Raw genomic sequence first — 16,742 nt, 5'->3', positions numbered from 1 at the left:
ATCACCAGGTTCTCCCCTCCAAACATTCCATGCAACTTCTCTATGGTTGCTGTTCATTATGAAAACTAGGAGGGGGAGGCAGAATGAGAGGATGGGGGTGGGTGGGAAATGAGAGGAACTGCTTTCCCTTAAAATAGATAGCCTAGAGCAGCCGAGACAGTTATTATAACAAATTCCTCTGGGTTGCTGCAACATCCTCAGACACTTGGGGATGCTTCCTCTGATGCTTTAACCACAAGCTGTAAGTCATGGCTGAGTCATAGTTTCATGCTGAACTACTGTGGCAGCAAAGGAAGTCCCTCCCCCTCCATGAAAAAAATGTCCCTTTTTTTCTTCTTTATGCAAATGAAGGGAGGGAGGGAGAGACCTTTCCCCCAACATAAATGCAACTTGGGGAATTTGATTAAAACTCAGGATTTCCTCCTCCCTCCCTCCCTTCCTTCTTTCCCAGATCTTCCACTCTTCCCCACTGGCAGAGGAAAGCTAGGCCTTCTCAAAGGCTCACTTTCTAAATCTACTTCCCCACTCTTTCCAACATGACAGGCAGGGACCTGTCACGTGGCTCCCTGACCTGGCTCAGCTCTGCAGTGGAGGCCGCCCAAAAGCTCAAAGCTGCAAGGAGTCGTGATTGACAAGCGGCTGCCCAGACAACCCTTTCAAATTTCAGAGGAAACACATCCGCTAGCTAGCAATTCCCTTCAGGGCTGACAGCTCTGGGGCTGGCGTCAATGGCAATAATAAGGGTAATACTGGCAATTGTTAGAGGAAGAAGACAAAAAGGAAAAAGAAATGGATTTGTGGAGGGAGCAGCCATAACAGTCACAAGGCCAAATCTTACCTAGGAAAGGAGGGAGGGCAGGACTGGAATAGCCAGGCCACATTCAGATCGGAGTCACAACCCCACCCCCACCCCCGTTTGGCTCCATCCACATGTTGCCCCCGCTGATTGCAAAAGGGTGAGGGCCATCTCGACCCTTCCCAACGTTGCCCACTCCTGCCTTCGTGGAAACATGTTCAGGCTACACCAATTAGTCCATTAGAAGCAAGTTAGTTCTAGGTAAAGCTCTGAGCCCTATTTCGTATCCGCTTACCTTCCATGGTCTATGGGGACTCGACTGAAAAATAGACATTAATCGGTTCGCAGAATGTACAGAAAAATCAAACAAAGGAGGGAAGAGGTTTCAGTTTGACCTCCTCCCAGGACTGGATTGTGTGGAAAAATCAAAGCAGGACGCCTTAGCTTGCTCTAAAGCAGTGGACAGGCCTACCCACCACAGGAGCTCAAAAACAGGGCAGGTGTGCAAATGTCATGGTGGAGCCGCCAAAGTCCATTAATTTATGCAAAGTTTCCAATATCAGCACAGAGTTTATGGCTCAAATCCAGAGGGTGACTTAGAATCACTCAAGTGGTTGTTGCTGGGTAGGGGAAGGCGTGAGGGATTGCTAAACTGGCTGGGAAACTGTTACAGAACACCGAAAAATGAAGATCACGTGACCACAGCATCAGCCCAGCAGAAACTAGTAGCACTGAAACAACCACAATTTCCACAAATTGTATTCCCTTGGGAGTCATGGGTCCTGGATTTGGGATATTCTGTAAGTTAGCCCACCTGAGGCACCTGGGTTCAAAAACTGTTGCCCTGTGATGCATCACCTTGCCCAGGAAAAGGTCATGACAATGAAAGTTTTAGTAAAATATAGTTTGAATTAAGCGTTGTATAGTACACCACTCAGAATCACTCTTCGTGAGATGGACAGCCACGTAAATTTGACAAAATATATAACATCCTGGTGAGATCTAACGCTAAATGAGCTGATGATTGAACTCTGCCCTCTATATTTCCCTCGTTTCAGAGTGGGTTGCTTCTAATCTAAAGCATATCTTCAAAAGACACAAATAGATTCTTGGCTTTTAAAGTACTTACGGGGTTGATGGAGGAATCAGGATTTATTTGCAGCGTGTAAATGTTATCAGTTGAATATTGGAAAAGCCCATAATATGGATTCAGCATTTCGTGGCATAGAAGGTACAGCCATTCCCTGCCGGACATAATTTTCAACAAGATTAGAAATGGTGGAGGGTGAGAAATGAAAGTTAAAAGTTTATTATTCCACTTCAAGAAATTGGATTAGTTTCCAAGTTGGTCTATGACAGTCTTAAGCTCAGCATCTTTAAGATATGTGGACCGGGGGAATGTTAGGAGTTGAAGTCCACACTTCTTAAAGTTGCTGAGGTTGAAAAATACTGCTTTATGAGACAGCATAAGACACGTTTGAAAAAGGCTGACTCCAGCTAGCAAAATTGCCACTTAAGAAAAGTATTATGAAGCAGAGTCCAGTCACAACAGCTTTTCTGGATCGTCCTTGCTCTCTTAAAGAAGGGCATTCAACAGGAAACAGAATAAGAACAGGCAATAGGAAGTTTGGCTTTTTTTTTTTTTTTTTGAAGAACTGTGAAGATTTTTTTTGTGGGAAGATGGTACCTGATGAGCTAAACACCTGAGATAATAGAATAGCTTCATTGCATAATGGGGATCTTCTGCCTACCCCACCCCCAAATCCAATGGAGACATCTGGTTAAGGCATGTTAGAGGATTCAGCTTCCGTCTAGACAGCACACATTTAAGTGCAGAGGAGATAAAGAGATGCTGAAACTCTTGCAAGACAGAGGGTGACAAGGGAGAGGTCAAAAGCTGGGAACTCCCAGACTAGAGAACAAAATTAAAGAGCAGTATCAATAGACAAAACAACAAAAAAAGGGGGGGGGCTTGTCCAGCAGCAATTTAAATGCTGATAGATTCAGCCGTCTGAATCCAGGAAATGAGTGCTCAAGATGATGCAAGGGAGCAATCAGCATTACAAGAGGATGTCAGGATGATATACAGCCATAATCTCAGGTGAGGTAGGTGGATCAAGAGACGCTTTTCCAAAACAAGTTAGAAAGTGTGGCTTGCCTAAGCATATGAGAGGCAAAGAGGTCTACTGCCACATGTTTCACATTTCAGAATTTGCAGGAGAGAAAGCAGGGTAAAAAGGAAGGAACTTTCTTTATGTCTATCCCACTGAACAGATTCAAACGTACAGTAATCAGCTTTGGTTTCTTTAAGTATGATTCTTATTGTGGGGCCCTTGGTGCTCTTTGAGTTTGATTGTTTTCTTGCAGATATTTCATTACCCAACTAGGTAACGTCATCAGTGCTAAAAGAATGTGGAGGAGGAGGAGGACTGTAGGATTCTTGGTGCTCTCTGAGCCTGCTTTTTTTCTTGTAGACATTTCATTACCCAACTAGGTAGTGTCATCAGTGCTACAAAGGAGTGGGGTTTGTGGAGAGGAGGAGGAAGAGGAAGAAGAGGAGGAGAAGGAAGATGACGAAGAGGAGGATGACTATGAGGTCCTTGGTGCTCTCTGAGCTTGGTTGTTTTCTTGCAGATGTTTCATTGCCCAACTAGGCTACATTATCAGTACTAGAAGAGAGAGGGGTTTGCTTCTGTATTTTAGGAAGCACCTATATAAGGGGCCACCAAGAACAACCTCAACGAACCAGCAGGAACACTTCCACCAATAAGCAAGCCAATAGTATATAAACGAAGACACACACACACGCACACACACACACACACACACACACACAAATACACCCCTAAAAATCCTAAAATCTCTTTTAGGATTCTGGCCTTTACCTTGCCACTCCACCATAATCTAAGCCTTCTTCTCCCCGAAATTTCACCATCAGCCTCTTCTTCAGGTCTTTTGGCCTCATCTTCATTATCTGACGGTAAGATTCCTACGCATAGAAAGAGAAACGCTTTTTTTTTTTAAAAAAAAAAATCTTTTTTATACGACGTGCCTCTTCCTGGCAAGCATAGGAAGCCCAGATCCCACTTCCTTGGGCTCCCGCTTACACACCTCAAATATTTCCTCCCTGGATACTTCGATGCGGCAGTGGCCAGCCTGGGGCTGCTGGAGGGAGAGTTCGTGCCGGAGGAACTTGAGCTTCTGCACCAGGTCCCGTTCGTATCTCTGAGCGGGCAGCTCCTCGCTGTCTTCCAGCGAGCCCTCGTTGGGGGCTTGCAAAGGCTGGTTGGATTCTTTTAGTTGGCATTGGTGACTTGGGTGGGGAAGGAAAAGGGGAGAGAACACATTACTTCCAAAAGCAGAAAGAAGTAGGAGGCATCAGGAGTGGGCCTGTTTATTTATTTATTTGAAGAATGCACGTGGCCTTCTCTAACCTTAGCAACTTTGAGACCTGTGGAATTCTGGGAGTTGGGGTCCACAGGTCTTAAGGTTGGAGACCCCTGCTCTAAAACTACAAGGGAGTAGCTCACAACAATAAAGCCGTGGCCTCTAAGAACCGTAAAACACAAGCCAAACCCAGGACCTCCATCATGCCTTTGGGATGCCTCATAATCAACTCCACACTGTATCCAGAGCCTGGGTAAAAAGGCAGCTCTTGATGAACTTGTGAAAAGCTAAAATAGGGGTGGGTGGGTGGGTGGGTGGGGTGAGTGTGTTTTCTATGGTGGAGGCAGCCACATCAGAAGCATGTTTCTGAGGTCGCCTTAGTGGGCGACATTTTAGGGAAGGGACCTAGAACATGCCTACCCTATCTGATCTGGTACAACAGGGAGATACTCTGGAGGGGATTCACTTGCCCTCCCCCCCAAATAACTTGGGTCTCCTGCCACATTTAGATGTGAAAACCAGTGTTCACAGGGTGATATGGGGGGGGGAGAGATTAATTTCTTGACAGCACCACGAAAGACAACACAGCCAAATGTTTCATTTCTTTGAAGCAATGCGGGGCGCCTTCTCGTCGGGTTGTTCCTGCAATTCCCCACCAGGTTACCTGCCTTAAAAATTACACAACCACAGGGATGATCCAAACCTCTAATAAGGGATGACAATGACATATTTCTGAGGGGAAGCCGTTATCACCTGTTAGAGCAGGCCTGGTGTCCCCAGTCGTATCTTTTAAAAGGTAATTAATGTATACTGGAATAAGACTGACTTAGCGTTCAAAATGGGAACAGCTTGTCGTCAAAAGCTTTCAACATACCTTCCTGGTTATTTCTGGTTCAACGTGTGCTCAATGGACTCTTGTTTTTAGGGCTCCCATAAAGGTATTAAATACTGCCTTACGCAGCCTACGGCTTCACTACCTCCATATTATATTCAGGGAGTCGTGACAGGACTAATCTTGCCCTCATTCTCAGCCTCAAAGATCAAGCAGCCACTTAAAGGCGACGTACTTCATTATGTGATGCAGTCTTGGGTCTGTGAACTGCGTGGTTCTGTTATTATGATCTACAAAATATATTCTTCCCGATACTGTACTTCTAACCTCCCAGCCTGGAGGCAGAGGTCCAAGCTCATCACAATTCACACTGTTAAGGTCTCTGCAGAAAAGAAAAAACAACAACAAAAAAAACAAAAGGAGGAGGAACAAGATTTAAGGACAGCATTATTTTAAATTATTTGAACGTGTCTACAGAGAAGGGTGGCCGTATAAATCTCCAAATCCGACAGTTTCACTTCCTGCAGACATTTAAGTGAACTCAAAAGCAGCCAATATACCTACCTTGGTATCCTGGGATCGTGCCAGGTGCTAACCCCAGTTTGTGTATGCAAAAAGTAAACTTGTCCCTGTACTGTTGTCCTTTGCTCTAAAGAGACAGAAAAGAAAAAAGAGGCTAATAGACAAAATGTCCAAATCCATCACAAAACTTTGTGACTAAAGCCAGACCTAGTAAAACGGAGCTAAATCTTTAGAACAGTAGTTTATTTGCTTCCCTTACCTTTGGAGAGTTTGCCATTGTTACAACAGGTACGAAAGGTCTTACGAAAAGTAACACAAAGGTCTTACGAAAAGTAACACCAAGAAGTGTATTGCAGTTTCCTTGAAATTTTAAAATTTATTTTTGTTTACTGCTCATTCAGAAACCTGGTGCTCTATTGCAAGGATCCCCAATCCCTGGACCAGCACCGGGCCGCACAAACAAGTGACGCCCCATCCGCGGGATGCAGACAGCACGTGAAACCAGGCCCCCTTTGGTCCATGGAAAAACCTCTTTCCATGGAACCGATCCCTGGTGCCGCTGCAATATTGGAGCAATATACTGTCTTGTTTGTCATTTGCATTTTATTGGGCGGCTGTTTTAGGAGCTGCAAAAGATTTGCCTTGTTGCCTCCCAACTTCCACGACAATCTCGTTTTAATACCGCTTTGCCAACAGACCATATGAAAAGTCCAGATGCAAAATCCTGATACATTCATTTGAGAAATACAACACTGACAGTGTTAAACTACCATCTAGCCAGCTCCAGGGGGGAAAAACCCTTCCTCTTATTCTGCCTCTTAGACAAAAGCCAATCGCACATCAATAAACATAAACATAAAACATAGAGCTAGGGTGTCAAGTGTAAAATCCCATAAAAGAGAAGTCACCAAAATGAAGCAATGCCACTTCTGGGTGCAAAACAGGACATAGAAAGTCTCTTCCTCCAAAATCCCATCTTTTTCTCTTTCTTTTTCTCTTCCTTTCTTTCTTCCTTTCTTCCTTTCTTTTTCTTTTTCTTTCTTTCTTTTTCTTCCTTCCTTCTCTTATATGCTACCTGTCTTGCTATGCAAAATGACTCTGAACAGCTTGCAGTGCCATAGAAAAAATATATAAGATTAATTACAAATATAAAAAAATAACTGAACCATTTGGTCTTGTCCTGGGATTGCCAGGAACCCTACCCAAACTCACCGTAGCCTTCAGGCAGATCGGGTGATGGCGACTGATGACCGTGGGGCCTATTTTGGGGGGTCTGGACATGGCTTCTTACATCAGGACCCCGCAATCGCTGGACCTGGAGGGTCTGATCCTGGCCAGGGGTTTCCGCGAACCTACAGTTCCCTCCGCCAGCAGCTCCTGTGCTGTCCGTATACGGGGCTGGCTCCTCCATGTAGCAGCTCAGGGGCCTCCCAGGTCCCGAGTCTTCATAAACCGTTCTGAAAGTAGGGAAACTTGTTCGGTGGACAGATTTTCAGACATCCCTAAGAAAGCGTTGGAGGAATCCTCCTTAGGGGAAGGGGCCCAGCCCTTCCAAGAAGACCTCACTCTCAGAAAGCCAAGAACCAAGAAAAATGTCTTGGAAGCCCAAAATGCAAATGACTCACAACTGCAAGGGACATGTGTGCCAAAGACTACATTTGCATTTATCTCTTAAGTGACCAGACTTCCTCCAGTGACTCAATTCACGATGATAAAAATGCTGAGGGAAAGCAATCTTACTTTTCGGCCCCCTTTCTTTGCTGCAACTAAAAGCTAAATTTAGCTTTTATTCTTAAATGGATAGAATATTTGCAGCTCAGGGAGGAATTGTGGGGGTCCTTGGTGCTGTCTGAGATTGGCTGTTTTCTTGAAGACGTTTCATGACTCAACTAGGGAACATCATCAGCACATGATGATGATGGAAATTTTATTTATTATTTAGCGTATGATGAGCACACGACAGAAAAGAAGTAAATATATGTACACAGTTTGCGATAATGGCGAATATCTACAGCTCGAGTATGGATCGGTTTCCAAATGTTTTATTACCAGGTTAGGTAACATCTTCAGTAGAATTCTTCGCTGACTCTGTCATCAACACTGACATCCCCTAAATGCTACTGAAGACGGTACCTAGCCCGGTAACAAAACGTTTGGAAACCAACCCACAAGCTCAGAGAACGAACCTCCACCCTCATGTATACACAGTCTATGAAATTATAAGTAAAACATCTATGGGGATATGGCAGTGGCCTCATAACTGGATCATCGAACGGAATTAGGGGTGATACTGGAAGAAGTGCCTATCCAGGTGATCGCCTCTAGGGCTGCTTCGCACAGATCTTCTGGGGAACCAGACAGCGCACGTGGTGGGCCATCTTGCGCAATATGTTTAATAGCTTGCATATCTGCACCACAATCGCAACAAGAGGGAACTTTCCATCCCCGCCGATGAAAGGCAGAGGCACTTCTTCCAGTATCACCTCTAATTCTGTTCAGTTTCGACCAGGCAAAGCGAGGCGGTTTGGAAATGAAAGGTCTGCAAGAAGACAAACCAAGCTCAGAGAGAGCATCAAGGACCCCACAGTTCTGAAACTGGCCAGAAGAACGGGATACCTACCCTTCATTCTCCAAGAGCCCCCTGCAGTCTACCACAGACCCTCCTGTGCCTATCCTGTCTCGTGTCTGTAGGCTGACTGGAATGAGAAAAAAGGAGAAACAAAAAATGCAAACGTTTCAGTATACAAATAAAAGACAGCAATTAAAATATAAAAACATCCTGGGATGTGGTTTGCTTTGACGTGGCAAGCATTTGTACATTTTATAGACTCTCAAGCATTTGGATACGATCCACATGCAGAGTCCCTTCCTAGCAAGGCAAGTCTGAATACTTTGCTGGGATAATTTGGGTCTTAAGAGGCAGCGCCTTTTCGTATTCTAGTAATTCAATCTTTATTGACAAAAAGGAAAAAAGGAAGAATATAATAAGCCCTCTACTCCTAGTGCATCCTTAAAATTTCAGGAATTAAGACCACTACCAATGAAAAACAATTAACAAAGCATTCACAGCACAATAATTTAGACTACAATCTATATAATACTTTGGCTAAAACCCCAAAGCCTTCCATATTAACATGCAATTGCAAAATTCTTTTCCCTCACAAGAGCATAGAGAGCAAATTTGTCACACTAGGGGGCAGTCTAAAAGGGAAGACATTTTTTTACCACCTCAGTCATACTAATCTTCAATAAAGATATTCTGCTTGTTATAGCCGGAGTTGAACGAACACAATAGCTATATTTTATGAGCTGTTCAGATATTCCTTCTCACCAACTATCTGGCCTCGGACTGCATCTGTGTCTGTAGGATTTAGTTTGCATAGATCCAAACGCTGGTCTGAAACGAACAACGGGGAGAAAAATTCACCCGAGAATATATACAATCGGGAATCGGTGTTTAGAACAGAGACACAAAATATTGCCCAAGCCAACCCAGAAAACATTTTGCAATAAAGATGTGCTTACATCCCGTATCTTTTAGCCTGCTGATAGCGTTGGAAAGAAGTCGGACGCATCCCAGGAAGCCAGCTCCCTGTTTTTTGTGAATTTTCTTATGATTCCAGACACTGATGGTGATAGAATCTGATTTTCCAACATATCTAGAATAATCAGTTGGAGGAGGATGTTTAACTGAGGTTTTTCTCTCTCTGCTATGGTATAACTTTCCCATTTGTGAACCCATTTGAATAATGCTTTGGTTACACTACGTCTTTATCAAAGAAGAGAAACATGCAACTAATCACTAGATTACTGTAATTTGCACAGCATGTTAAGTAGATAATACACAAACATTTGTTAATTGCAGACAACCTTATTATAAACTACAAAGTGAAGAGCTCATTAGACTAAGGAAAGGCTGCTTTTCCGAAAAACTGGAGTTGCTGCATCAAGGCTCATTTTTGTACTATGACTACATAGGACAAGAGGCATCTTCTGTTGCTAACAGCCAAGGAATTACGCAAGGATTTCTAAAAAAGCAATACAGGCTTTCATTTCTGGAATTCAGAAGCCAGACAAGATGCAATGTTTTCAAGCGAGGGGCTTTCAAAAGTACATTAAGTCACTTGGGCACACTTAGAATAAGTGTCTTGGAGTCTAGCCGATATCTCAACTCACAAGCCCCAAAATTAAGTCTCGCAAATTATTACACAAGAACATTCTCTAACAAAACATACTAATAATCATCCCTGGGGAGTGGGCATTGCCTCAATATTACTTTGGATCAGCACTGCTAATATAAAGCCTTTTAGACGGCCAGTTGTGTAAGAGAGGAGACATAGAAGGTTATTTTATGGACTATTTTGGAATTGCTTTCTTAAGTTTGTTCGGTAGCCTACTTGCATTCACTGTGTTATTTCTCTTTTGCTGTAAGTTAGCGTGGGCTTTGGTTCCTAGGTACAGATCAAGGTTGTAAATACTTCATGTAAATAAAGAGGTAAGGAACGAGGACTCTGTCTTGGAACCCACCTCAGTGAAATGGGTGGCATAAAAATGTAATCCTTAAAAAATGCATGTGAGAAAAAAAAAATAAAACCTCATGCTGAACAGGCAACTTACAAATCGTAATGCTGGTTCCATTTGGGATCTAAAGTGTTCTTCACAGTGTCGGTGGAATGACACTGACCAGACCCATCCACCACAATCTTTGCAAAAGGATCAGGAAGCCCTGCAAAGAACAAAGACCAATGAAACTTGCAGATGGCTGCCAAACCACAATGTTTAACTGCTCTCTTGTAATTGTGAGAAGACAGTTGCTGGGAATACAGAGGATTTTCTGTCTGGTAAAGTTTCTCTTACTGTAGAAGAGGTAAAGCATGGTGTATAAAACACACAGAGTGTGAGCCAAATGCGGCTACTCAGACTTATTTTAGTGGCCTCCTGGATGAAGGCCTTAAACCCCCTCGCCAAAGACCCCACACCAAGGGCAATGTTGGATCCAGTCAACTTTTGCTGTGCTATACTAGATGGCCCTTGATTTAAAAGCGGCATGCCTCTGGAAGAGAACACGAATTTCCCGTGAAGTTCAGTCTAACTAATTCCACGATGTGCTATTTTTAAAGTCCCCTGAAATGCTGAAAAGTGCAACTAAGCCTTTTCCGGGTTTCTAATGTATGATCTTCAACGTGTCACACCAGGCCTGTCAGTGAAAAGAACCTGCAACGGTGATTCCCCCCCCCCCCCGTTAATTCAGTGTGACTTGATCTGCCATCTCACAAGAGGAGATATTTACCGTGCCTTACAGCGCCTCACCCAATTTAGAAGGGAGAGAGTGAGCATGAGCAGAAATGTATTTGCTGGCAGCCGTCAGAGTCAAGATCTGCTTTAAGCAGCTCGCAGCAAAAAAGATCACGCTGGCTGCTTCGTGGTCTGGTGAATATAAATTTCAGATAGTTATGCTTCTGACTCTCCAGAAACTTTCCTTAAATGCCCTCAACTAGAAACATGGAAGAAAATAATTAACCTCAGCAGAATAGTTTCAATATGCACAAAGGATGGGATGGGGAGGTATGAAAAAGTATATATAGAGATTTCCAGTTACTTACTGAAGAAATCTTTCTTTGCAAGATTCTTGGCACAAAGCACTGCAAGAAAAAGGAAAAGGTTAGCAGATTCCACTCATATTTCAGCATAAACAGCTCAAGCTGGGAAAAGATTTCTCTTACACACCGCAGGGCACAATTTATAAAAAGCTCAGAAACTAATACAATTGGACTAATAAATAGCAGTGTTACGTTCGGTTATTTTCATGAATTGCACAGCACATATTTTCCCAAACCTGCCTTTTGCCTTCTAATTCATTTATATGGAGAAACTGTGGAAAGTTCATTCGTTGTACTAGGAACTCTTTTTAAAACTGGCCATTTTAAGAATTCAGAAATGGTTAGGCTTAGGTGATCAAATTAAAACCCGGTTGAGTTTCAAACATTTCCCAGCCGGTTTTGTGGTTTTTACTAGCGTTTTTAAAAAGTTATTCCTCCAGCAAAAGGGCTTGACACTTAGGTATTATCACAGGGGTGCTATTCTTAACACAAATGTTAACAGAAATTCAGAGGCTTGGTAACTGGCTCATATTTATGACAGCTACATTGTCCTAGGGCCGTGTGATTGGCTTTTGAATGGAATGGAATGGCATGGAAAGAATAGAATAGAATAGAATAGAATAGAATAGAATAGAATAGAATAGAATAGAATAGAATAGAATAGAACAATAACTTTATTGTCACTTTGAACGTACACCACTCAGCATACATCAAAATGAAATTTCTTGCATGCAGCTCTCAAAGGGCCACCACCTCCAGTATACACTCCTTGTTTGGGGCCAGCTCAAGTTTCAGATTGTCCATTTTAGTCTCTAGATAGCAAACAATGGCAAACAGGACAGATGGAAAACGGAGCTCCATGTGGATTAGCCCTCAAATTAGCTTATATTCCTGCAGGACAACCTCGCCTCCTTTCCTTTTTCTGATTCTGTCTCTTCCAAGATCAGGCCTCGCTCCTTTTCGCCCCTGGAGCACGCTGCTGCCTCTGGGCCTGCCGACAGCCTCCTCCAGTTCTTCACTCCATAAGCTCCCGGGACCTCTCCTCCTTAGCCTCCATGGGAAACAGCCCTGATTTGCAATAGAAACCGTCGCTGGGCCAGCAGCCCGATCTTGCTGCCGGCAGAACAATTTCAAACAGCGTCAACGACTCTTAACGGCCTCACCAACGGTTCCGAAACAGCTCAAAACTCGCTATGCCAAAAGCAAAGAGTGTCGGTCATATGTTAGCTCGGTCCCACTACATTGCTCAGGTGGCCTCTATCCCTTTTCACCTTCGAGAGCCAAGGCAGCCGTAGCCGATCCAGGCACCGCCATCTTAACTCCGGGTCCCCAGTCTCTGCAACCTTCTGACAAACAAAATCAACGGGAAATGCAGATTCACTTAACAACCGTGTTACTAAATTAACAAACGCAAGGATTCCCTTAACAACTGGGGCAAGAAAATAGAATAGAATTCTTTATTGGCCAAATGTGGTCGGACACACAAGGAATTTGTTTCCGGTGCATAAGCTCTCAGTGTACATACAAGTAATAAGTGGTAACCGTGATCACAGAAAAGTCGTAAAATGGGGTGAAACTCACTTAATGTTTCCCTTAGCAACATAAATCTTGGTCCTGCAGGTCAGTTACCTGTACTACAATGCCCTTATTTTTGCGATGTACTTTTAAAGAGTTTCTTGCTAGAATTTAATGACAAAGAACTCCGATTTCTAGCAGGCGCTCATGATAGGAAGTTCAGAGGCTGTACTTGTACATGCATGAGCAAGCACATCAATAGGAACATAAAGAACACTTTGAAAGCTAAGAGCAAAGGTTTGTTTAATCAGAAAATCCATTCTAGTACTGCTCTGTCAAATACACCCAGTAGCTGCCAACATCTGGCCTTTAGAAGTGAACCCTGAACACGAAGGGTTCATTTATACAACAAAGTCAATACTAAGGGCCAAAACAAGCCATCCTCTCCCGTTTAGAGGAGTGTGACAACAGGGTTTAAGCTCCATCTGAATGATCCAAAGTACTTCCTCCATTTTTAAGGAAAACTTTCGTTCCTCGAAACCTGTCGCTACGTGAAGAAAGGAAAAGACTGGTTAAATAATTAAAACTATGCCAGGTGTTTGAAGGAGAGTTTTTGGGCAAAAGAATGTGTAGCTGAAAGGAATGGTGTCTCCTTCCTGCTTCGCATTAGGTTTCCTTAAATTCCACTTTATTTTTTTTCTTCCACTGAGCCTATTTTTGCTATCAGGGTTTAGTTGGGATGACAAAATAAATCTGACCGGCTAAGACTCTGGGCCGAAGCCAACACAGTGAAATGTAACAGAAATTAAAAGTTCTGCATTTAGATAGCAAAAAAAAAAAAAAAAAAAACCCAACCCAGGCACAAGAGATGTTTGGCTTGGCAAAGGTGCGTATGAAAGAAGGATAGAGATGTCGAGCGAGTCGCAAAGTGAACAACAGCCAGCAGTGCGATGCCAAGTACAAAATAAGTTCAAGACATCTTAAGTTGCTTTAAGAGAGTTAGCTCCATTCTGTAATGCAGAGTTAGGCTACGACTGGAGAACCGTGTCCAGCTCTGGATGAAACATCGTAAGAAAAAGACAGAACAAGTGAGACCCCTTGTAGATGGACGAGTAGGATAACAGAAGATGTAGAATTGAAATGTTACGAAAAACAGTTGGAAGAGCTGGCTATATTTAGCCTAGAGAAGAGAAGATTAAGGGGCTGATAGAACAGCTGGGCAGAGATGATCCATTCACCTTCGCTGGAAGCATTTAGTGAGGATCGCTCCTTAGTGGTGCTGCCTTCCCGATATTCCCGTCAGAGGTTGGGCTGGATGAAATCCGAGGCCACTTTCAATTCTACACTTCTCTGGCCGCTGATAGGCCACAGAAAGCGAAATCATCAATTGGGAAACGATTAGCCCAAGATTTTCAATTACACATGACTAGGCTAGAACTTTAAACGGTAGGATCTGCTGCAGCCATACAGGCAGTCCTCGACTTACAACCACAATTGAGCCCAGAATTTATGTTGCTAAGGGAGAAATATTGTTGGGTGAGTTTCACCCCACTTTAGGACTTTTCTTGCCGTAGTTGTTAAGGGAATCAATGCAGTTTGTTAAGTTAGTGACACGGTTGTAAAGTGAATCTGACTTCCCCATGGAACGTGACCACGGGATACAGCGACCGGCATAAATATGAGTCAGTTGCCAAGCCTGTGAATTTTGATCACATGACAATAGGGATGCTGTAACAACGATTGTAAGTCATTTTTAGTGCCGTTGTAACTCTGAACGGTCACTAAACAAACAGTTATAAGTTGAGGACTACCTGTATCTAGTTTAGCCTCTCAAGTGGCCAGAAAGAAAAACAACAACACAGTACTGTATCCTAGTTACTAGATCACATTAAAATAGTCCAGAGCTGGATTTTTTTCATCTCTAAAGAATCTGCAATCTCACATTTTTTCCCCCTCGTCATTCAATTATTACAGAAATAACACATCTTTGGCAGGAATACCTAAACACAGGAACATTAATTTGACTGCTTCATGAGATCTGATTGTGGTTCAGTCAAAACAGAACTGTTATTTCTTTTATTCATATTTTATCAACTGCAAGCCAAGAATGAACCAACAGATACTTCATTTCCTCAAGATAGAATTACAAAGTTTGATTCCTTACAAAAGCAATCGCCCACTGAGTGCCCTCAACATAACCCATACTTCAATTTCCAGAATTCCCAATCAACATGGATTTTACCTTTACATTTTGCAAATTGTGAGAACTCCAGGGGGAAGAGCTCTCGACAATCACTGGGTATGCAGTGGGGAAATGTTATAAAGCCATATGCTCATTTTATGAAGCACAATCTGTTTGGATCAACGGTGTTCGTGTAATACTTCCCTAAATTCCCACAGCAAAATCACAATTTGCTGTATGCTCAGAGAAGGCCAAAACACTATCAGTTATTGCCACTGGGTGCATACACACCATACCACAAGGTTTACTTTCATCATAGTATAAGCTAGCTAAGAACCACTGCAAGTTAGAGAGCTAGAGAGGAAAAGAAAAAAAAAACAGTCAAATAACACGTAACTCAAGATTGCAAAAATTCTGTTGGGACATCTGCAAGATGCTTCAACAATCTCATTGTTCCAGGGAAAGAAATTTCTGCTCTTTGCAGTAATGGAAGAGAAGCAAAAAAGAGACTGCCTTCCAACCCTATTATTTTATGTTTTATGAACTCTGAAGCACCATAAGGAATTAGAGAAAGGTTTTAGAAAGGTAGCCAATATCAACAAGTTATGCTAACAACTTGTCAGCCACAACTGATCAGGATAGTCTTTGTTTCTAAGCAAATCACAGGTTTTATTCCATACATTCAACACTGAACTAAACCATCCTCACCATTTAATTCCAAGGCTCAACAAGACCTATAGGAACAAATAGCTCAACAGAAAATGCAGATATTTTCTCCTTCCAACAAAAATAAACATGTACATCATTAGAGGAGCCAGAATGATCAAACCACTTTATCATCCCAAAAGCAAGTCTAAATAAACAATCTCTTATGTATGCCAAGAAATTCTTGTTATCAAAAACATCCGGCTGGTGATACAGAGATGGAAGAAGGGAAGATGCCTGAATAAAACAATGCATTCAGGATATTATTCCTCCCAAATTAAAACCAACACCCGTCATTAATGCAGTCGGCTAGACTCATAGATGACAATTTCTCTTACAGGCAATTAATGAACATCCATCTTGTGGACAGAAGTGATTTTTTCAGGAGACTAAAAGGACTGATCTTTACTTCTCATTGCCAAAGGTAATTGACGTACATTGGACTGACATCAGAACCTATTGCCAATTTCTATCCAGCCCTGGGCCTTAAACTTAATGTTTTGTACCTCTGTAGCTATCCAAAATGCTAACATTATCTGTAATAATCTTAAAGGCAGTATTAGTCCTCCTGAATAGTATCAAGGACTTTATCCTGTCGTATATGCTGCAGACATAAGTGGTTGGATAAGTGGGCGTAAAAACCTGTTTTGAAGCCACCTGTGAATTTGCTTCTATTTCCACAAAATACCAAGCTAAGTCATTCAAAAAACAAACTATAGTAACCTATAATCTAATAATTCAACAGCAGCATGTTACGATTTTCTAATGTCCATTTGAAAGCTGGCAATACATAACTTCTGTGCATTAAAATAGTATCAGTCGTATAATACTGTATAAGAACTATATATATGAAGTTGAAAGCAACTCAGCTAGCTATTAAAAAATAGCAGATCCTCACTACTCATTCACTAAGACGCTAGAATTTCTCAGGATTTATTCACACCTTCTTGGCCGCTTAAATTCAGGTCTGATAGTCTAACAGCATTCACATCCAAACTTTTAAAATAACTCATCATGTTTAGCATTATCCATACTAGACATAATTTCCATTGGACAGAATTGGGATCTAATTATACTGCAAGTGCTTTATTAAACTAACAGATTAAAGACTCAATAGAAAGATAGTCAAAAGGAAAAAAAAAGAAGCCTCAGTAGCAGACATTTCAGGGTTGACTTTGATCATCTGTATTTACATGAGATCAT

General features: G+C 42.3%; 1 protein-coding gene across 3 annotated transcripts in view; it reads right to left on the bottom strand.

The window, feature by feature from the left end:
* Positions 1-16,742, bottom strand: part of SMURF1 (SMAD specific E3 ubiquitin protein ligase 1) — a 38,573-nt gene that overhangs the window by 9,486 nt on the left and 12,345 nt on the right. For all 3 annotated transcript variants that reach the window (XM_039360329.1, XM_039360327.1, XM_039360328.1), the window contains exons 2-12: positions 11,141-11,179; positions 10,155-10,263; positions 9,063-9,196; positions 8,869-8,934; positions 8,158-8,233; positions 6,750-6,994; positions 5,580-5,664; positions 5,251-5,397; positions 3,908-4,109; positions 3,682-3,785; positions 1,926-2,040 (exon numbers count right to left, since the gene is read on the bottom strand). In XM_039360329.1, coding sequence (XP_039216263.1) covers positions 1,926-2,040; positions 3,682-3,785; positions 3,908-4,109; positions 5,251-5,397; positions 5,580-5,664; positions 6,750-6,994; positions 8,158-8,233; positions 8,869-8,934; positions 9,063-9,196; positions 10,155-10,263; positions 11,141-11,179 — 1,322 coding nt within the window. The remainder of the gene's footprint in view (positions 1-1,925; positions 2,041-3,681; positions 3,786-3,907; positions 4,110-5,250; positions 5,398-5,579; positions 5,665-6,749; positions 6,995-8,157; positions 8,234-8,868; positions 8,935-9,062; positions 9,197-10,154; positions 10,264-11,140; positions 11,180-16,742) is intronic.

The sequence above is a fragment of the Crotalus tigris genome, unplaced genomic scaffold (genome assembly GCF_016545835.1).
Source record: "Crotalus tigris isolate CLP2741 ecotype Arizona unplaced genomic scaffold, ASM1654583v1 scf7180000019173.45859301935:6455823, whole genome shotgun sequence".
Classification (NCBI taxonomy): Eukaryota; Metazoa; Chordata; class Lepidosauria; order Squamata; family Viperidae; genus Crotalus; species Crotalus tigris.
Note: the sequence above shows the minus strand (reverse complement) of the source record. Positions and strands in the feature narration are given on the sequence as shown.